At 38.6% G+C, this 23,007-nt stretch overlaps 1 protein-coding gene across 4 annotated transcripts in view; it reads right to left on the bottom strand.

Annotated features, from left to right (window-relative positions):
- Positions 1–1,146: 1,146 nt before the first annotated feature.
- LOC127878974 (protein tumorous imaginal discs, mitochondrial-like) overlaps positions 1,147–23,007 on the bottom strand; it is a 43,048-nt gene continuing 21,187 nt past the window's right edge. The window contains exons 7-13 of one of the 4 annotated variants that reach the window (XM_052425548.1): positions 22,339–22,486; positions 19,637–19,701; positions 18,529–18,657; positions 10,354–10,469; positions 5,380–5,477; positions 3,665–3,832; positions 2,549–2,697 (exon numbers count right to left, since the gene is read on the bottom strand). In XM_052425548.1, coding sequence (XP_052281508.1) covers positions 3,711–3,832; positions 5,380–5,477; positions 10,354–10,469; positions 18,529–18,657; positions 19,637–19,701; positions 22,339–22,486 — 678 coding nt within the window. In that variant the 3' untranslated portion in view covers positions 2,549–2,697; positions 3,665–3,710. Of the gene's footprint in view, positions 2,698–3,664; positions 3,833–5,379; positions 5,478–10,353; positions 10,470–18,528; positions 18,658–19,636; positions 19,702–22,338; positions 22,487–23,007 lie in introns of all 4 variants that reach the window. The other 3 variants (XM_052425549.1, XM_052425546.1, XM_052425547.1) reach the window with 3 other exon arrangements.

Here is a 23,007-nt window from a genome sequence, read left to right as displayed (position 1 = left end):
CAAGAGCAGGCAACTGTACCAAGCATTTGGTAAGAATTATGGCCCTTTTTTGTCTTCGTAACTGAATATTTTGTTAAATTTTGTGTTTAGATCCACTTGACTTCTGAAGTATCAAAGCTATTGCTTTCAAACTATTTTCTTACTATCATGAGGGTACTGTACCTGGCAAGTTCAATTTGACCTTGACCTTTGAATGACCTTGACTCTCAAGGTCAAAAGAATAAATTTTAGTTAAATTGCCATAACTTCTTTATTTATGATCAGATTTTATTAATAATTTTACAAAACAACACTTACTCAATTTTTGTTTTCCTTTTTCTATTTTTGAAAGATCGTCTAATAAATGACCACACCCCACATTATACCCCCTCTCAACCCCCCCCCCCCCCCCCACCCAACCCTAAAAGAATATTTTTTCTTTGAAACATGGTTAAAAAAACAAACAAATATTTATTTACTTTATTTTTGAAGGACTGTCCAAACTTCACACCCAAGCTATTGCTATCAAACTTGAAATAAAATCTTATTAGTTTGTTTTATGTCTTTACAAATGTTCAATAGATTGTGGAAAATATACCTGAACTATTACCTTTACCTTATTGAATAATTTGAACAATTTCCCCATGATGGCTTACGTTATACTGTCAAGCACTCGAATAGTCAAGCGCGCTGTCCTCTGACAGCTCTTGTTAACTTTAATGTTTTGGTTATTTCCCTTAATCATATTGGAAGATATGACTTACCGATGCAAGTTTAGTGTTATATGCACAAAATGAAAGCACAGCTAATGAAAATAATAGTTTATTTAATACATTTGTTTGAGAAACCTACCAACTGTAAAACTGAATCCTTTATTAGGCATTTATGATTTGCAAGTTGCCTGAACCCACTTACAGAATCAGGCCATGATGCATTTGTACACTGAAAAATGTTTACCGGTACTTGACATAGACTGGCAAAAGATGGTACATGCCAATCTGAGACGACACTTTGTGCACATGCATTAAGCCCTGTTTTACAAAAGCAAGATTATATATACAAGATATATCCTTAAACATAGATAGTGCTTGCATTTGGGTGGAAAATGGGACAATTGTGAATCTCACTTGTCAACCACCATACAATTCCAATAGAAAACATAATGTCTGATGATTGAAATGTTTTATTAGTTTCTATCGCAGTATAATGACATACGATTGCAAAACTAAGATGCATGTTTCCAATAAAAAATCACATAACAAGACTACCAACTATTTAAAATAATCATTTAACTGACCCAAATATCACAAATATACATAAACATTTGAGTAATAATTAATACATAAATTAATAATGGATTAACATGCATGTATTTTGATATAATCTGTATTTCTTTTAAATATTGAAGACAGCATACTTTCTTTGTATTGCTTGTTAGAAATGGTTTTCAAAAACTTCTCAATTAAATAAGTATTAGATATTGAGAAGTTTAGGACATTTATCAAAATGACAGAATCTTTCTTATGGAACACTATCCAAAATCAGTTATATTTCAACATGAGCTGTTTTTATATCTAAACGAACCTCGGCATTGAAAATCATACAAAATATTTTGCATTTTTAAGTGCTCTTGGTTTTGTTGTATAATACACAATAAAACAGAATCAGTCACACTAGCTTATTAAAACAGTGTTTCTGTACAATGACAAAGAAATTTGAATGATCAGGATATCTTTTGTTACATGTAATATCAATGCATTAATGAGCTTAACACAAGACAAACATGCCATAACTAGGAATATTTAATATTTAGCAATGGTAAAGTGGCTTTAAAACATAGTTGTAGGTCTCCATTATTTGTAATCAAAATTGAAAATATGGAAGTCACATTCTGGAATAAAGGACTTCATGCATACCTATATAGTATCTTCCCAGATTAGCATATGCAGTTTGCACAGGCTCATCTAAGGTAACACCTCACAATCTTCGTTAAAAGAAACCTCTTTGTAATGAAAATCTGGTCTAGATCAACATTTGTGTCACAGTTTAGCCTGTTTTCTCAGAGACTCACATCAATCTACAGGCCCAATACAAATAGTATAAGCTTGGCAAAATACCTTCTCAATCATAAACAATCATTAAAAACCAACAAGCACAATTTTAAGGTCAAAGCATTTATTTACAAATCTGCAAGATGACTTTTAAGTGCTATGATCTCTGATGAACTGTATAAAGTCTGAATGGATGTGCAAGGTAAATTCAGAGATGTGATTTTTACATTGAAACTTCCATGGCTTATACACAAAACAATTGTTATTTAACCACAAAACAAATATTTATGGTATATTACTATATTTTATGATTGTCAGCAAGCCAATTTGCGCACTTTTTTCATGTTGTTATCTTTTTCCTCAATAACTTTTTGATGTTTTGATTTACATTGCTTGGAGCCTTTCTTTGGGGTTGAATTTGTAATGGTTGCATTGTTTTCTTTTTCACTTAAATTTTCATTTGCAGAGTTATTGTCTATTTTTGCCTTATGTTCCTTTCCCTTTGGATGAGTGCCTTGTTTTTTAGAAATTACTGCGTCAGTGTTATCATTCATCTCAGTTTGAAGGTCATCCCCGCTCGATGTCTGTTCAGCTACTGGGTGGTTGGGTAAGAGGGCTGCTCGTATCTGGGCCACCAGACCACCTTCATCATCGATCACACGTTTACCTGTACAAATAAAGAATGAAGTAAAATATAGCTAGAACTGTCACTGTCACACGTGAGATACCCCAAGTCAGTATTATAAATAATAACCACGAGGATGTATGTTTAGCAAAATAAATGCTCTCATTATAGATCAACAATTCTGGTGTGATTTTTATATGTTTTGCTAGGATTATTCAACACATTTCAAGACCTCAAGGACTGTAAAGAATATAGCTTTCAAGACTTAAAAAATACAATTTTAAACCATAAATGTACGTTGGACTGGGTGAATTTTAGACTGTAGTTGGCTTTAAGTGGTGAGGTGGGTTCTCTTAGATTTGACGTGTGGACCAAATTTCTGTACAATGTGGCTCAGATTTGTACTTGGCCTTAATTGTGTCAAAATAAACATTCTGGTCAAGTTTTATAAAGATTTAGTCATTAATCCAGCCAATAGAGCGGAACAAGAGTTTTCTCAAAGACTTGACCTGGTGACCTAATTGTGCAGGTTAAAGAGATGAAAATTCCTTTGAGCTAAAAAATTATGTCTAAATATGAGGACCAAGACACTAAAGTACATGAACATTTCATAGCATCAACACACACCAGATAACATCATTTGTCATACACATCTGGAACAAATTACAATATGTCCTGAGATTACACCTCCCAAGACCCATCCCTCCAAGACTCGCCACTCCCAAGATTCGCCCCACCCAAGACGCACCCTGTCAAGACCAAATTGGGAGCTCAATTACTTTAAGCGTTGCCTAAAAAGACTTCGAGAAAACAGAACGCCGGACTGACAGACGTACACACAGTGCGACTGCTATTTGCCATCTTACCGGGGGCATAAAAACAACAAGTAACAATAGTTTTGGGATAAATTGTGCATTTCCCTGTTCTGAAATTTTTTGGCATAAAATAAGAAATTCTTTAAGCAGTTTTTAATTATATTTTAGATAATTTTGAATGTCATAAATCTTACAAAATTAATGACTGTAGAATGAGAAAATCCTAGAATGTGGCTATTGTCAGCCAAACAATTTTCTCTTTATCTTTCCTAAAATGGACTCATTTTCGGATTCTTCACTTTTAGTTTCCCCAGTGAATGATTTCTCTTGTATAGGATCTTCCTGCTTGCGTTTGCCAGCCCCTGAAATAGACAGGGATGTTAGATGTAGACCATTAGCCCCCATCTATACAGGGATGTTAGATGTAGACCATTAGCCACCATCTATTCAGGGATGTTAGATGTAGACCATTAGCCCCCAACTATTCAGGGATGTTAGATGTAGACCAGAAGCCCCAGTCTATTCAGGGATGTTAGATGTAGACCATTAGCCCCATCTATACAGGGATGTTTGATGTAGACCATTAGCCCCCATCTATTCAGGGATGTTAGATGTAGACCATTAGCCCCATCTATTCAGGGATGTTAGATGTAGACCATTAGCCCTCATCTATTCAGGGATGTTAGATGTAGACCATTAGCCCCATCTATACAGGGATGTTTGATGTAGACCATTAGCCCCCATCTATTCAGGGATGTTAGATGTAGACCATTAGCCCCCATCTATTCAGGGATGTTAGATGTAGACCATTAGCCCCCAACTATTCAGGGATGTTAGATGTAGACCATTAGCCCCAGTCTTTTCAGGGATGTTAGATGTAGACCATTAGCCCCCATCTATTCAGGGATTTTAGATGTAGACCATTAGCCCCAGTCTATTCAGGGATGTTAGATGTAGACCATTAACCCCAGTCTTTTCAGGGATGTTAGATGTAGACCATTAGCCCCCAACTATTCAGGGATGTTAGATGTAGACCATTAGCCCCAGTCTATTCAGGGATGTTAGATGTAGACCATTAGCCCCCAACTATTCAGGGATGTTACATGTAGACCATTAGCCCCAGTCTATTCAGGGATGTTAGATGTAGACCATTAGCCCCCATCTATTCAGGGATGTTAGATGTAGACCATTAGCCCCATCTATTCAGGGATGTTAGATGTAGACCATTAGCCCTCATCTATTCAGGGATGTTAGATGTAGACCATTAGCCCCCAACTATTCAGGGATGTTAGATGTAGACCATTAGCCCCAGTCTATTCAGGGATGTTAGATGTAGACCATTAGCCCCCATCTATTCAGGGATGTTAGATGTAGACCATTAGCCCAAGTCTATTCAGGGATGTTAGATGTAGACCATTAGCCCCCATCTATTCAGGGATGTTAGATGTAGACCATTAGCCCTCAACTATTCAGGGATGTTAGATGTAGACCATTAGCCCCCTACTATTCAGGGATGTTAGATGTAGACCATTAGCCCCAGTCTATTCAGGGATGTTAGATGTAGACCATTAGCCCCAGTCTATTCAGGGATGTTAGATGTAGACCATTAGCCCCCATCTATTCAGGGATGTTAACGCAGCTTTCAGACCATAATGTATATACAAGGCAAGCAGGAAGATTTCTATACGTGACACACAACTAAATTGGCGAAGAGTATCAATAGAAATCCCATTAATAAAAAAGGAATTGTATATTTTATTTAACAATTGACTTAAACATTAACATGACAGAGGGAATTTCCAATAGTATTCCTGGATTTTATTACCAGCTTGAAAAAGATTTTTCTTTTGTTACATATTTTTTTATTCGATCTTGGTACCTATTCTGACAATAGAAAGTGATATCATACCAGCCTGTGTGTCCACCATGCCATTTATTGTGCCTTCTACATTTCGTTCCGTCTCTGCATATGCAACTAGTAATGCTTTCTGTTCAGCAGACAGATGTCTGAAATATAATTGCATGAATATGAGCCGTGCTCTGTGAAAAAGGGGCTTAATGCATGTGTGTAAAGTGATGTCCCTGTATAACCTGATAGTTCTACTCTATATATAAATATATATAATTTAATTCCTAGATATGAAGATTTTAAATCCTGCAGTCCACACAGGGACGACACTTTCCGCCTAAACTAGAGTTTTGCTAAGAAGAGACTTTCTTTAAACAGAAAATATCATAAAAGCGGAAAGTGTCGTCTCTGATTAGCCTGTGCAGACTGCACAGGCAAATCCGGGACGACACTTTACGCACATGCATTTGATTTTTTTACAGAGCACAGCCCATAATTATTATAAATACATTACATAAGCCCTGCTCAGGGAAATCTTGCCTAAATGCATGTGCAGGATAAATGCATGCGAGTTAAGTGTTGTTCCAAATTTGCCCGTGCAGTCCGAGCCGGCTAATCAGGGACTACACTTTGCGCTTTTATGGAATTTTTTGTTTAAAGGAAGTCACTTCTTACAAGATACAAGTTAGGCGGAATACACATGCATTTAACCCATACAGATTTGTATTTAGTCTAAATATTGTGAAGATAACATTCCAACTAGGTTTCTTAATGATTTAGTCACATGTGGCCTTAAAAGTGGTAACAAGATTTTTTCAGATTTTGCCTCTTGAACTTGTTTTTTTTTCACTTAAGTTCCAGATTTGAACTTACTAATGTGAACCAAAACATTTGAACAAATTTTCATCAAGATTTAGAAATAAATATGGTCCCTATTGTGGCAATTAGGTTTTTAGCTCACCCTAAGCACAATATGCTCATGGTGAGCTTTTGTGATCGCCTTTTGTCTGTCATGCGTCGTTAACATTAGCCTTTCTATAGAGGCAACATTTATTGTTAGATCTTAGTGACTTGGTGAGAGGCTTTATCAACAAAAGCACCGCATAACGGGTGCCACGCTCAGCTGCGAAAGCTTGTCAGATTATTTTTTTTACAGAGGTCACAGTGACCTTGACCTTTGACCTAGTGACCCAAAATGGGTGTGGCATGTAGAATTCATCAAGGTGCATGTACATATGAAGTTTCAAAGTTGTAGGTGGAAGCACTTTGATTTTAGAGCGAATGTAAAGGTTTACGTTAAAGTTTTATATTAGAGGTCACAGTGACCTTGACCTTTGACCTAGTGACCCAAAAATGGGTGATGCGTGTAGAATTCATCAAGGTGCATCTACATATGAAGTTTCAAAGTTGTAGGTGGAAGCACTTTGATTTTAGAGCCTATGTTAAAGTTTTATATTAGAGGTCACAGTGACCTTGACCTTTGACCTAGTGACCCAAAAATGGGTGTGGCGTGTAGAACTCATCAAGGTGCATCTACATATGAAGTTTCAAAGTTGTATGTGGAAGCACTTTGATTTAAGAGCCAATGTTAAGGTTTTAGCACGACGCCTATGGCGCACGGCAGACGAGCTGGCTATGACAATACCTAGGGTTTTCTCCGAAAACAGCTGAGCTAAAAATTATATCTAGGACAAATTCCACAATGGTTGTGCTTGGTTGGAAACAAGGCCACCTGGGGCCGGGGCATTTTCCTTATATGGCTATATTTGGCAATAGTAAAACCTTGTTAACACTCTAAAGCCCACATTTATTGTCCGATCATCATGAAACTTGGTAAGAACATTTGTCCCTATCATATCTTTGATGAGTTCCAGTTTGTAGAAAAACTTGCCCCCCAGGGTGCAGGGAATTTTGCCTTATATGGCTTTAGTACAACCTTGTTAACACTTTAGAGGCAATATTTATTGTCTGATCTTCATGATACTTGCTGGTCAGAAGATTTGTCCCAATTATATCATGGACCAGTTCAAAAATGGTTTCGGTTGGTTGAAAAACATGGCTATGGGGTGAGGCATTTTTCCAAATATGGCTATAGTTAAACCTGGTTAACAGTCTAGAGGCCACATTTATTGTGTTATCTTCATGAAACTAAGTCAGAAGATTCATCCAAATGATATCTTGGATGAGCTTGAAAATGGCTAAAATGGTAAAAAAACATTGCCCCCAGGGGGCGGGGCATTTTTCCTTACATGGCTATAGCCCTTGTTTACACTGTAGAGGCCACATTTATCATGCGATATTCATGAAACTTTGTCAGAATATTTGTCTCAATGATATCTTGGATGATTTGTAAAATTATTCTGGTAAGTTGAAAAACATTGCCTCCAGGGGGCGGATTTTGTTCCTTATATGACTATAGTAAAACCTTTTTATCACTCTAGAGGCCACATTTATTGTCCTGTCTTTATGAACCTTATTCAGAACATTTGTTCTAGTGATATCTTGGAGGAGTTCAAAATGGTTCCATTTTGTTGAAAAACATTCCGCTAGGGCATTTTTCCTTAAATGGCTATACTACATTGTTAACACTTTTAAAGTCACATTTATAATTCAATCTTCATGAAACTTGGTAAGAACATTTTTTCTAATGATATCTTGGGCTGCACAGAACAGGTCAGTTCATTTGTATCTCAGGTGAGCGACTTTGGGCCTTTGAGGCCCTCTTGTTTGTAACATTTGACCTCCCTTTTAGACACCCTTGAGCCAAGATAAATAAGTTCTAGCATTGTAGTGGTAACAAGGTTTTTCAAAGATTTAACATGGTGACCTAGTTTTTAAATGCATTGTGACTCAGATTCAAACACAACCCAGATATTTTCAGATAAACATTCTGACCAAGTTTTATCAAGATTGAATCATAAATAAAGCCTCTAAAGTAGTAACAAGCTTGATCTACCATCTAACATAGTTTTTAATGCACATGATCCAGATTTGAACTTAATATAGAAAATGTCAAGATAAACATTCTGACTTAATTTTTCAAGAGTCATAAATATTTTTTCTAGAATGGTAACAAGGTATTTCAATGATTTGTGAGATTGTTGTTGAACACACATCAACCAGAGTCGAAGTTGGCCTACATATTGTCAAAATAAACATTTTTACCAATCAATATTCAGTCATAAATTTGGCCTCTAGAGTGGAAGTAAGGTTTTACAAGATAAGAGTTGTTAACTTGGCTTGAAAAAGTCAAGATAAACATTTTGACCAGTTTTATCAAGATTTAGTCATAAATGTTGCTTCAACAGAGGTGATAAGGTTTTTCTTTCATATGACCTGGTGACATATTTTTTTCCTGATGCATATTACCAAGATTCAAACTTAACTTAGAAACGGTCTAAACTAGAAATGGCGCGGCAGAGGCCGACGCGTATCCCCACGCCGAATGTTTGACCTAGGTGTGCCCCAGGGTTGGTAATGGGGCCATGCATAGCTGAGATTGACCGTATTGTCATAAGAGAAGTTCATCATCAATTAGAAGTGAATTGGTGTAGAAATGAAGAAGTTATAGTAAAAGGCAATTTTGGGTGGGTGTGACATATGTGGGCAGGGCGCCCCAGGGTTGGTAATTGTGCCATGCATAGTTGAGATTGACCGTATTGTCATAAGAGAAGTTCAGTATCAATTTGAAGTGAATCGGTGTAGAAATGAAGAAATTATAGTAAAAGGCAATTTTGGGCGGGTGTGGTCTATGTGGGCGGGGCCCCAGGGTTGGTTATGGGGCCATGCATAGTTGAGATTGACTGTATTGTCAGAAGAGAAGTTCAGTATCAATTTGAAGTGAATCCGTGTAGAATTGAAAAAATTATAGTAAATGGAATTTTTTGGTGGGTGTGGCCTATGTGGGCGGGCGCCCCAGGGTTGGGATTGGGGCCATGCATAGTTGAGATTGACCCTAATGTCATAACAAAAGTTCAGTATCAATTTGAAGTGAATCCGTGTAGAAATGAAAAAATTATAGTAAATGGAAATTTTTGGTGGGTGTGGCCTATGTGGGCGGGGCGCCCCAGGGTTGGGAATGGGGCCATGCATGGTTGAGATTGACCGTATTGTCATAAGAGAGGTCCAGTATCAATTTGAAGTGAATCGGTGTAGAAATAAAGAAGTAAATGTAAAATAACCTAAAAAAATGAGTGATAATTTCTGACGCGGCCCCACCCCAACCGCTATAACTTTTGACCCAGGGGTCAGATCAAAATTCCAAATAGTGCAGGGTCGCACATATGCTCATAGCTACCATGTGTGTAAGTTTCAAGGTTCTAGTGCTTTTAGTGTAGGAGGAGATAGTGGCCAGGACGGACGGACAGACAGACAGACGGACGGACGGCGGAGATAACCACAATATCCCCACCTTTTTTTAAAAAAGCGTGGGGATAAATACATCTTGACCATGTTTTATCAAAGCCTGAGTCATAAATTTGGCATCTAGAGTGGTAGAAAGGCTTTTTTAAGACTGGACGCATGGGATCCAGATTAAAACTCAGCCTAGATATTTTCTAGATACAATTGAGACTTAAGTTTCATCAAGAATTGGCTGAACAATGTGGGATTTTGAGTGCCAATGAGCTAAAAGTTGGTGATGCACCTGACAAACCGGACACCGCAAAACTACAGACATTAGGAGATCAAAACTGCTCACTTGTAGAACTTTGTGCTCATGTGAGATAAAAACAGCAAAATACATTCACATCGTTCAGTGTTCTCCATAAAAATTTGAGTAGCCAGTTATATTTTCAAAGTAGCCAGCGTCTAAGAACTAAAACAGGTGTTTTTTGCGCTGTTTTAAACTGATACATTGGGGACAAGTAGCCAAAGCCAGTGAAATCGCCGTCTGCCGATGCTTTCGGAGAACACTGCATATATAATATTTCAATTTCAACAATTACAAATCCGTCAAGCAGTCAACTGAACACAAATTCTTTTGCCTAACATAGCACAGTGCTGTAATGAGGACAACAAATCCACCCCACTCACAGCGGCACTTTGATCTTGAAGTGTATATAGTGGTCTCCGTGTCCATAGCTGTTCACCCGGCTGATACCCTTGCCCTGGAACTTCATGCGGTCGTGAGACTGAGAGCCAGCTGGAATCTGAGCATACAAAGAAGTGTGTCTTTTCTCAACAAAAATCCAGTCAAGGCGGAAAGTGTCGTCCCTGATTAGCCTGTGCAGACTGCACAGGCTTATCTGGGATGACACTTTATGTACATGAATTTGCTTCCAAATGAATCATTTCATTGTACTTTTCAATAGTTGGAAACCATGAATTAACAATATTCTGCCTTAGGATTTTTAGTCATGCCTTCTCAATTTGAAGTCTTCCAGTGTACAAACATTCTTAATTTTTTTAGTCTGTCGAAATTCAAATCAAAGAGGATTATGACTAAATGACCCATCATGCAAATAATGGGTCTTATGCCATATGTGACCAGCAAAGCTCAAGACAAGCATGCGCAAATGTGCTCTGACTATGTTCTCATGATGTTGCTTAATGCAAGGTCAATTAAAACAAGAGCCGTCAGAGGACAACGCGCTCGACTATTCCAGTGCTTGACAGTATAACGTAAGCCATCATGGAGAGGGGGGTATAATGTGGGTGGGTGGTCATTTAATAGATGATCTTTCAAAAAAAAGAAAAGAAAAAATTATTTTTTTTGAGGGGGGGATTCTGGGGTGGGGCGTGGGGGATAGTTTGGGTGGAGTCCATTGTGGTATGTCATTTAAGTGTTGTTTTGTCAAAGTATGAATCAAATCTGATCTTAAATAAAGAAGTTATGGCAATTTAAGCAAAATTTATTAATTTGACTTTGAGAGTCAAAGTCATTCAAAGGTCAAGGTCAAATTCAACTTGCCAGGTACAGTTACATTATGATAGTAAGAAAGTATTTGAAGTTTGAAAGCAATAGCCTTAATACAAATTTTTTAAATAAAATTCATTTTAATTATTAAATACTTACCTGTTATCGTATGCTTATACTTTCCAAGGGGAAATAACTCATCCGGAATTTTAACTGGGAATCCGCCACCTCAATACCGTAATACAGGCCAGGTTAAACATAGTGCAATGCAACCTAGCCAAAATCGGTAACCAACCCTCAATATTCTTTCAATATATATACAAAAATATTAATCGAATAGCGGGGTGGGAGGTGGGACTTACCGATAACAGGTAAGTATTTAATAATTAAAATGAATTTTATTTAAAAAATTTGTTTTAATGTCATAAATACTGACCTGTTATCGTATGCTGATTTTGAAGCTGCGGTGGGAAGGTTCGTATATATTTTCCCAACACAGTAGAACCCATAAACAGGGTTATCAGCTAATGATATCAAGTAATCTTCGTTAAAACGGTATTAATTATGACTTCTCGGACAGAGTAATATGTCTATGTCGTAAAGAAGACACTACCGTTAGTGAAACCACAACAAGCCCAAACGTATACAAATTGTATTGTTGGCACTTCAGAAAACGAAGATAAAAAGATGACAAGGTGGTCGGATTCCTCCAGTAAACAGCTTAGAGCACGTCAAAAAGTGGGGTGTGATTAATATATGCCCACAAAACAGACAGAGCTCTTAATTCATGCGGTCAGATCCTAAAAAGGAATGAATCCTTAGATAGGATAAGATTAACTTTCCTTAGTCGAGGTCTAACCCCGAGAAATAGAAGCCGCAGACACATCTCCCCCCCCTTTTTTTGGGGAAATGAAGAGTGTCTTTGAGAACCTCGAATGGACTTCTGACTAACACTGCTGAGATAGAACTTCAAAGCCCTGATTGCCCAAAGAAGTTTATCCTCATCTTCATGACTACCAGTTTAAGAAAACTTGGAAACTTGAAGGTAGAAGCCATATAGAGGACTTGATATTAAGCAAGGAATCCTGGCTGACACAACAAAGTGAAAACGACAATAGATCCAACTGGAATTGGTCGTATTCAACAGAAAAAGCATGAATTTCACTTCTCCGTATGGTAAAAGCCATAATAAGAAGGAAAACCGTCTTAAAATTATATTGGAACTGTTAATAAGCCTGATGAAAAAGGTTCATAGGGAGCTCATTAAGCATCCCAACATGTTACACAAGTCAAAACCGCTTAAGAAGGTAAAGGAACGAAAAACATAGTGTTGACGTTCCATAGTTTGGATCAGTTCCAAAATAGGTAAGACAGCACAGAGTTGCGATGACTTACACAAAACAAGGTATACGAAAGCATAATCTCTATCCTTTGATGAAGAAAAGAACAAATTTCTTATCATCAACAAAAAGATGAGAAAAACCTCTATGTATCTAGCAGAGTGATTAAGGTAATAACTACGCTCTCAATTACCCAGTAAAAAATGAATTTCCATAGAACCTTTATACAGTTCTGATGGAATTATCGTTGCACAAGTAACAAGGATTGAAACTCTAACAGAAAAACGTTCTTCTGAAGAGATAACTAAAAGTTATTAATGGCCAGACATGAAGTGGCACATGTTTGGATCAGTAAAAATATGTCTCAGTGAGATATGATATTTGACCTGTGAAGAAGTTTCCTGAAAATAATTGTACAGGAGACTTAAAAGGTCGTAAAACCATAATCCCATGGTTCATTAAGTATATTTCATGAAATTATGGCAAAAACTCAGTTATTGCAAAAACTCACCAAGAAGGCAAGATATTCCAGTTTATGTCAATGGACGAATGTATAACAATCGCACACCCTGCTGGATCGATTTCTGTGAACTGCATTGTTGACGTTGTTCAGCATACCGGTATACACTGCGATATACGATCGCATAACGCTAATAACTAGCGTTTGATGATAAACAACATTCTTTGATATACTATGTACACCATGCAACTCGTCTGCAACTTCACTGCCGCGCATGCGCAATTACATTATTGAACCCAAAGGAAAAATAATTCGAAAGAAAGAACTGCAGGACAAAAGGTCCAACAGGGCGTTGAGACGAACTGGTATGAGAAAGACGATAGAGAAAATTTGTTGTTCTTGCAAAGAACGAATAAGTTCCTGATTTCCAGTTACAAGGAGTGATAATATGATCACCTCCGTGTCTGTAAGTAAACCACGACCGATGTGTGATAGTTGAAACCATCACAAAGGAATCGTGAAAATGTGTTGTAAATGAAAAACAGCTAAAAAGAATTTTCGCTTTTCAAGATGTAGATGTGCAGGTGATATTCGTTAGGATACCACATAATTGAGAAAATCAAGATACGTTGTTCTATGTGATCGTCCATAACCTTATCTGCTCACATCTGTATAAGATGTAAGGAAGGTTGTGGTAGAATAAACTATATTCTTGCCAAGATAATCTTCTAGTCTAGACACCACTGAATAGTGGTAAATAATGACAAAAAAGATGGAAATCTGTGTCATTAAATAATCCCGAGATTAATACAATTATCTTAAAAATAAAGCTGAAACGGACGTGAGAAAAGACGTCTCAGCAGAAGGACCGGTGACCGGACCGGTAAATACCGACCGGTGACCGGAACCATTTGTCAAGGATGGGTGGGCAAAGAAACCACGGCAAGCCGAACTTTCCCACTCCAAACACACTTGAAAATTGGTAGAATAGGACAGTGTTTAACACTTATAAGTTTATGACCTATCTACAGAATATAGCCTCTTCTTGAACCAATAACAGGCGCCTTTAAAATCCTGGATAATACAGGTCGCGAAATCATCGATTTGCGAAGTACGGAAATATGATTGATAGTGGTACCTCCGGAATCGGAGGTGTGATGGCAGAAAAAGGTGAAAACCCTAGGGGTAACCTTAAGCGGGTCCACGCTTGCCGGTAGAATGCATGGAAGTCTTAAATTCTGACTTGATTAATCCATTTACTTCAAGACTTCTAACCTGGACGAATTCCGAAAGGAATACGACCAGTTATAGGAAGACGGCCTGTTATGGCCAGAAGTGTAATAGAAGAATAACTTTAAGATGAGGTCCCTCCAGATCCTAGGATCTAAGATCTGAGTTCAATAGGTCCTAAGCCATCTACAAGACTGTAGCCGCTATGCGGTCAATCTGATAGGCAATCCTATGTATCAGAACTCTTGTTGATTCCAGTAGCTTGAAAATATGCACTGCCGTAGGAGCAATAGAAAAGCAGAAGTCGATACAAATGTCGTCTTGCTAATCCTGTTAGCGTCATTAATGTGTCCCAACTGTTCCGTGACACTGACTGCAAAGTCTGTAGCCGACAGGTAAAGGCGGTTAAAACAATTCTTCCTTCGGGTCTCGAACATAAATTAATAGAGGTCAAATAGTAATGTTCGACCTCAATGCTAGTCTCCGAGCCCACTTCAGCCGATCTATCTGCAAGACCAGTAGTCTGCATGTAGCCGGTTGAGATAGAAGTACAAATAACAGATGTAGCATGATTTGGTAACCGTCGCCAGTAGAACATCAGTATTGAAAAACACAAAAAGTCATGTAGATTGTTGAATCCATAAAATATAGTATTCAATACAATCATAGCCAGGGGTATACAACTATGTAATGTAGACGATACCCGTGATACTAAAAATTGACCGATGAAAACACAGTGGAATACCGGTAATTGGTAAGTGGTGACCGAACCGGACCGGTCAATGACCGGTAACTGTAGCCCGGTGAACGGACCAGTCATAATATGACCGGTGACGTTACCAGTTAAAGACCGAAAAATGGTGGAATCCATATGGTCTGTTATCAATGTCAAGCACTGCTCGGAAAAGAAGATCATGCCAAAAAAAAAAATCCAATCCGATGGCGATGAGACATCACTTATTCTGACCGGTGATCGGTGATATGACCGATGAATGGTGACCGATGTCCGGTGATCGGGACCGGTATAATATAACTGCGTCAGAATGGAAATATCTGGTGCAGAAGAATGACCATCCACGAAGTCATCTGATAATGTTAACCGGAAAACAACGGTAGATTATCAGTATTAATAGGCATAAGTGTCCTTGTATTCGTAGTGGAGAAAAGAACAGCTTATCCCGAAGCCTGAATGTTAAACGAACTAGTGTTCGTATACAACTACGGCTCGGTGACTGCAACATGTGTGGATGCCATAAGAAGAACCATCACACGTGGAATGGAGACATGATATTCCTAAAGGAATAAAATGGAGAACGTCGATATGACCAGTAGGTTCATTAACGCCTACGTGAGAAGTGGCGACATCCATATAACTTCGATGCCGAAATATTGTTCGGCTACGCTGGAAATATTGTCTTCTACAATATTGTCTCCGTGAGCATTGACATGATCGCTTACGAGCGTATCAACGCCGAGAACTGCTCAATGAAGGAGAGGTATGTTCGATAAATATCCAGTGGTGCTCAATGCAGTCCGCTGATGTCTACGTGAAGGTTGACGACGTCCTCGTTTCCTGCGATGTCGAGATCTGGATCGGCCGAGATGTGGATCGGCTGCGATGAGACCGAGATCTTCTAGAATAACGTCTCCGTGAGTGACGACGTGATCGCTTACGAGAGCCGCGACGATGAGAACTGCTCGACGAAGAAGAGCGTGTCCGATGTCTAATCCTTGATGAAGACGATGTATTCAACGAAGAATAGGAGAATAATTCAATGAAGAAGACCGAGTTCTTCTTCTTGACCGGTGACTGGTGTTATCGGTGGCAGGCCTAACTGATGACTGTTGACCGGTGACCGGAGCGGTGATCAATGACCGGACCGGTGACCGGACCGGACCGTTGACATGACCGGACCGATGACATGACCGGACCGGTGACATGACCGGTGACCGGACCGGTGACATGACCGGTGACCGGACCGGTGACATGACCGGTGACCGGACCGGACCGGTGACCGGACCGGTGATCAATGACCGGACCGGTGACCGGACCGGACCGGTGACCGGACCGGACCGGTGACCGGACCGGTGCCCGGACCGGTGACATGACCGGTGACCGGACCGGACCGGTGACCGGACCGGTGATCAATGACCGGACCGGTGACCGGACCGGACCGGTGACCGGACCGGACCGGTGACCGGACCGGTGACATGACCGGTGACCGGACCGGACCGGTGACATGACCGGTGACCGGACCGGACCGGTGACCGGACCGGTGATCAATGACCGGACCGGTGACATGACCGGTGACCGGACCGGCCGGTCAGACGTCGATCAATGGTCCGTGATCAACGTCCCCGGTGACGTACCGGTCATATCATGACCAGTGTTGTCACCGGATAATGACCGTATGGCGGATGCCAAATGGTCCGGCATTGGTCGATGTCCTTGACCAATGCCATCGGGCAAAGACCGGCTGACGGGTGTCGCCATATGGTCTGATGTTGACCGACTGTCTAAGAGACTTAGCATAGTACGGTCGCGATCGTGCCCGATACCCGGTGACTGATACTGCAACTATCATCCATGATCTGCGAAGTCACCGGGTATTTATCCACTCTTGTTTCTGCGACCATCATGTAGTCGAATATATGAAAAACAAGAGCAAAGCATATTCAACCATAAACTGGTCACAGACCAGATTATCATACGGCACATAAAATCATTATTTGACCATAATGAAAATTATAATAATACTGCCGTAGATCATAAATTAAACAAAAGTTTAATTCAAAACAGATGAAAAATAAAATGACGATCAATTAGATTGTCATACGGAACGTTAAAATCATTATTGCACACAATGGCAAATGATAAACAATCTGTCAATAGAAGAACACGCTTTGCACGATCTCGTAACACATTAGAAGAACATGCTTTGCACGTTCTAGCAATGTATTAGAAGAGCACGTTTTGCACGTGGTCGTTCGCGCCTGAAAACACCCAGCATGGTAGAAATAAACCATTGTTCGATAAAAACAAGCATGGCTTACCTTTTACAAATGAAACAAAATCCATTAAATCCACACAAATTAATCCGAATGAGAAATAAAAAGATAAATAACACAATTTATCTATTCAAAACCCCAATCAACCAAGTGAAAAACAATATTTTAATTCAGAGCCGTAAAAGACACGTATACACCTGGTTGATCCGGAAAGAATATTGAGGGTTGGTTACCGATTTTTGGCTAGGTTGCATTGCACTATGTTTAACCTGGCCTGTATTACGGTATTGAGGTGGCGGATTCCCAGTTAAAATTCCGGATGAGTTATTTCCCCTTGGAAAGTATAAGCATACGATAACAGGTCAGTATTTATGACATTAAAACATAAGAAGTAAAGTGGATCTAAACACAAAATTTAACAAAATATTCAAAGTTACAAAAAACAAAAAAGGGCCATAATTCCTACAAAATGCTTGATACAGTTGTCTGCTCTTGTTTATAGGTTGGGGTCATGTTGGTAAAGCTGTATGCAAAATATAAAAGCAATATGTCAAGGGACAATGAAAATATTTGAGGTGGTACGCAAACTTTAAAATAGAGTTATCAATAATATGCATATTCTAAGTGGAAAAAGGGCCATAATTCTTACAAAATGCTTGATACAGTTGTCTGCCCTTGTTTATAGGTTGGGGTCATGTTGGTAAAGAAGCATGCAAAATATGAAAGCAATATGTCAAAGGACATAGGAAATATTTTGGGTGGTACGCAAACTTTAACATTTGCACGCTAACGCTAACGCCGGGGTGAGTAGGATAGCTCCACTATATATATTTCATATATAATAGTCAAGCTAATAAGGCTGTAAGGACATTTAAATAACTTCATTTTTATATGCACAGGTAAATAAGATCCATGCATGGAATTGAATTTGAAATTTGTCTGTTTGCTGTAAACAAGAATCAGAGTACCACATCATGTGGAAGTTTATTACCCATTCATTACTGATCAGCAAAATGGCTAATTCTCACTGCTCAATGTACAAGTTACAAATACTTAAGAAATGCAGAATTTTTTTAATATGTTGACGAGACAATAAGTGCAAACTGTGTTATTAGGTATACTTTTCTTTCCACATTTTTCATTAGTTTAAAGTACTTGCGTTTAACAGTGCTATCTTTGATTTGTAATTGAAACTAATAAATATATTTAACTGACTAATACACAACCTAATAGTGAATACATGTTTAGACAAGAAGCACTATATCAATGCATGATTTAAGCTTATTCCTGTCAATCCAACTGATGTAACTGACCTGGACAAGAATGTCTTCATAAATTCCTGGCACACGTTTTGTGCCCCCCAGAACGGCCTGGGACAGTGTTATAGTGACGTCACTGTGCACATCTGCACCCTCTCTCCGGAATATGTTGCTTTTAGAAACCTGACACAATTAAGATACCAAGTAAGTATGGGTCTACAATAAGTAATACAAATGTTACACCAAATGTTTAACCTTTAGGGCTTCTAGTTTTAGAAAAAATTTTTACAGCAAAAACAATGTTACAGAAATTCTACCTTGTAAAAGGGGCATTCATTTTGCCATTGTTTAAGCAAGACAATTAGAGTGCACATGTACTTTATCAAATAAGCAACAATCATAGCATATTTTAATGTTGAACGGTGAAAATTTAGAACTTCTCTGCACACATTTGTGTCTGCTTCCAGACAGTCAGACTGACAGATGTACAAGGTGATTTCAGTGCATCCCTAACATCAAAGTGTACACAAATTGAGAGAGAAGATGGCCGACATTGAAGATGATGTTATTATTGGCCAACCATTTTAAGCAATACTGAAGCAATTGAAGCATGATTAACCACTTAGATAGACTTTTCCACGCATTTGTAGTCCCTTAGAAAGATAAAATATCATTCTTACTAGATTCAAATTTTTAAGGCTTCATTTCCAACCCTTAGATACTGATGAGCAGCAAACAGCATAAAACCTGAACAGTCGCAGGCTGTTCTGGTTTTATGCTGTTTGCACATAGCCATTTTCACTTTGCTTCTGAGTGGGAAAGGACTAACAAAAGAAAGGCTGTTCAAAAGAATGAGTAAATGAGATCAGTTCTTTTTTCACCATGCTGCCATGGTTTGAGCCTTTGGAGAATGGGGCTTACTGCATGTGTGTAAGTTGTCATCCCAGATAAGCCTGTGTAGTTCCCACAGGGTTATCAGTCCGACACTTTCCAATTTATGAATTTTTTTGTTGAAAGGTTTTTTCTTCTTAATCAAATCCAGTCTTGACAAAAAGTGTTGTCCCTGATCAGCCTGTGTGGACTGAACAGGATTATCTGGGACAACATTTTAGCACATGCATTAAGCCCCCTTTTCCAAGAGTAATACTTCTATCAGTCTTACTCTGAATGTGATGAACAGCTCCTGGTCTCCCACATACTGTCGGACCGTCTGACCGTCCTCTATACCTGCACCATGAAACATAAGGCATAACAATAGGACATTTGGACCTATTTTAGCAAGTAAAATATTTGCAATTATGAGTCTGTAGGAAATTATATTTACAACCTTAATCTCAAGAAACGTGCCTTGCACATTCACATCAGTTCTTTTTTTAACTGTTCAAATCTGCTATATAATATGACTTAGCCAAATGAACACAATCAAGATTTTTTTTTAAACAAAATACAAATTAGACTGAAATCTTCACACACTTTCAAGCATTTCATTGATTCAATATTAAGATAAATCAAACTTCTTTGGTAGGATGACTGACAATTCTTGTTTATACCATAGCCAATCACACACCAAAATGAAACCAAAATTTTTGTTACAAAAAAAAAAAGGAAAGTCAGTTTTCTGGAAAGCAGATCAAATTTGCCTGTCAACTGGTCCAATCTACAAACTGGTAATCTGAAGAAAAAAATTGCTGGTCAGAAACATTTAAAGGCTAAATGAAGTAAAATAAATTAAAGAGACAGGGTTAACATCATTACATGTTTTCTTTAACTGTTCAACACAATTAACACTTATTAACTGTGTTTCTGATAAAGCAGTTTTTTTGCAATTTTGGGTCACAACAATTTTGGTACTGCTGGACTAAATGAGTTATCATAGTGATTGGTTGACTGATCAACTAGAGGGCCTGGTGGCCATGTTTTTCAACCAACCAGAACCATTTTCGAACTCGTCCAAGTTAATATTGGGACGAATCTTCTGACCAAGTTTCATGATGATCAGCAATGAATGTGGCCCCAAGAGTGATAACAGGGGTTTACTATAGCCATATAAGGACAAGAGGGCCTGAAAGGCCCAAAGTCGCTCACCTGAGATAACAAGATATTATTGGGACAAATCTTCTAAACAAGTTTCATGAAGATCGGAAAATAAATGTGGCTTCTAGAGTGTTAATAAGGTTTTACTAAAGCCATATAAGGAAAAATGCCCCGCCCCCTGGCAGCCATGTTTTTCGAACAACCTGCATCATTTTTGAACTCATCCAAGATATTATCAGGATGAATCTTCTGACTGAGTTTCATGAAGATCGGACTATAAATGTGGCCTCTAGAGTGTTAACAAGATTTTACTATAGCCATATAAGGAAAATTGCCCCACCCCTTGGAAGCCATGTTTTTCAAGCAAACATAATTATTTTCGAACTCATCCAAGATATCATTAAGACCAATCTTCTGACCAAATTTCATGAAGACTGGACAATAAATGTGGCCTCTAGATTGTTAACAAGGTTTTACTATAGCCATATAAGGAAAAATGCCCCGCCCCCTGGTGGCCATGTTTTTAAAGCAACCAAAACCATTTTCGAACTCATCCAAGATATCATTGGGACAAATCTTCTGACCAAGTTTCATGATGATCGGACAATAAATGTGACCTCTAGAGTGTTAACAAGGTTTTACTATAGCCATATAAGGAAAAATGCCCCGCCCCCGTGGTGGCCATGTTTTTCAACCAACCGGCATCATTTTTGAAATCGTCCAGGATGTTATTGAGATGAATCTTCTGACTGAGTTTCATGAAGATCGGACTATAAATGTGGCCTCTAGAGTGTTAACAAGATTTTACTATAGCCATATAAGGAAAAATGCCCCGCCCCTTAGCAGCCATGTTTTTCAATCAAACGTAAGCATTTTCCAACTCATCCAAAATATCAATAAGACAAATCTTCTGACCAAATTTCATGAAGATCGGAAAATAAATGTGACCTCTACAGTGTTAACAAGGTTTTACTATAGCTATATAAGGAAAAATGCCCCGCCCCCTGGCGGCCATGTTTTTCAACCGACCGGCATCATCTTCAAACTCGTCCAAGATATTATTGGGATAAATCTTCTGACCAAGTTTTATAAAGACCAGACAATAAATGTGGCCTCTAGAGTGTTAACAAGATTTTACTATAGCCATATATAACCATATAAGGAAAAATGCCCCACCCCTTGGCAGCCATGTTTTTCAAGCAAACGTAACCATTTTTGAACTCATCCAAGATATCATTGAGACCAATCTTCTGACCAAATTTCATGAACATTGGACAATAAATGTGGCCTCTAGAGAGTTAACAAGTCAAATGTTGACAACGCACAACGGACAAAAGGCGATCACAAAAGCTCACCATGAGCACCTTGTGCTCAGGTGAGCTAAAAAATGCACCACCTCCAGGCGGCCATGTTTTTAAAGCAACAGGAACCATTTTCAAACTCATCCAAGATATCATTGGGACAAATCTTATGACCAAGTTTTATGAAGATCAGACAATAAATGTGGCCTCTAGAGTGGTAACAAGGTAAATGTTGATGACGGACGACTTACAAAAGGTGTTGGCAAAAGCTCAACATTCAGCAAGTTGTGTTTAGATGAGCTAAAAAACATTTTATCAATGAAACATGCGTATGAAATGCACCTGATAAAGAGAGACAACCCTAACAATGTTCTCGCAAACATTAACGACAAGAGTTGTCTTTCTTATCCAAAACTAATGAAGAAAACTTTTATTCAGTCAGACCAATATTAAACCAATGACTGGATGAACAAATTGGGACATGTCTGAAGGACAGGTAGTTTCTCAGAGGACTGGGAAGTGTTCCAACCTGCAGGTACAGCAACAACAATCTTCTTCCTGCCGAGCACGTTGCCCTTGCCCCTGCAGGCCTCACATCTCTTCTTGATGATCTTCTTCTGGCCCCCACACATCCTGCATGTGGAACTCATCATGAACATCCCCGTACTCATAGTCTCCTGTATTGGGAAATGTGCGTTAAGTATTGTCACCGATTATCATGTGCAGTTGGCGCAGGCCAATTAGAGACTTTTCCACTTTTATGGAATTGTTTGTTTAAAATAAGTCTCTTCTGAATGAAAATCAATTTTAGGAAGTGTCATCCCCGACTGGCCTGTGCAAACTGCACAGGCTAATCTGGGACGACACTTTAAGCAGATGCAGTTTTCCAGTTTTCCACGAACAAGGCTCATTAAATAACATATCAGTGCTCAGTTATTGAATGCAAAGTGGAATAAATACTCATTCACAGGTTGATAAATTATTTGTCAAACCACTCTACTCAGCATACTAACACAAACAAAGCAATTTAGACAACAACGAAATTGTGTTTCTGTCTGCCAAATGGCTTTACATTTTTGTCAGCTGATTTCAGATTTTTAAAAGCAAGTTGTAGACAATTAAACATTTATTTATCATTTATTTAAAACCAACAAGCCTGATTCACGTTCACAGAACACCATGCTGATGCTATATTACA

This window comes from Dreissena polymorpha, chromosome 4 (assembly GCF_020536995.1).
Source record: "Dreissena polymorpha isolate Duluth1 chromosome 4, UMN_Dpol_1.0, whole genome shotgun sequence".
In the NCBI taxonomy this organism is placed as follows: Eukaryota; Metazoa; Mollusca; class Bivalvia; order Myida; family Dreissenidae; genus Dreissena; species Dreissena polymorpha.
The sequence above is the reverse complement of the archived record's forward strand: the minus strand, read 5'-3'. Positions and strand labels throughout refer to the sequence as shown.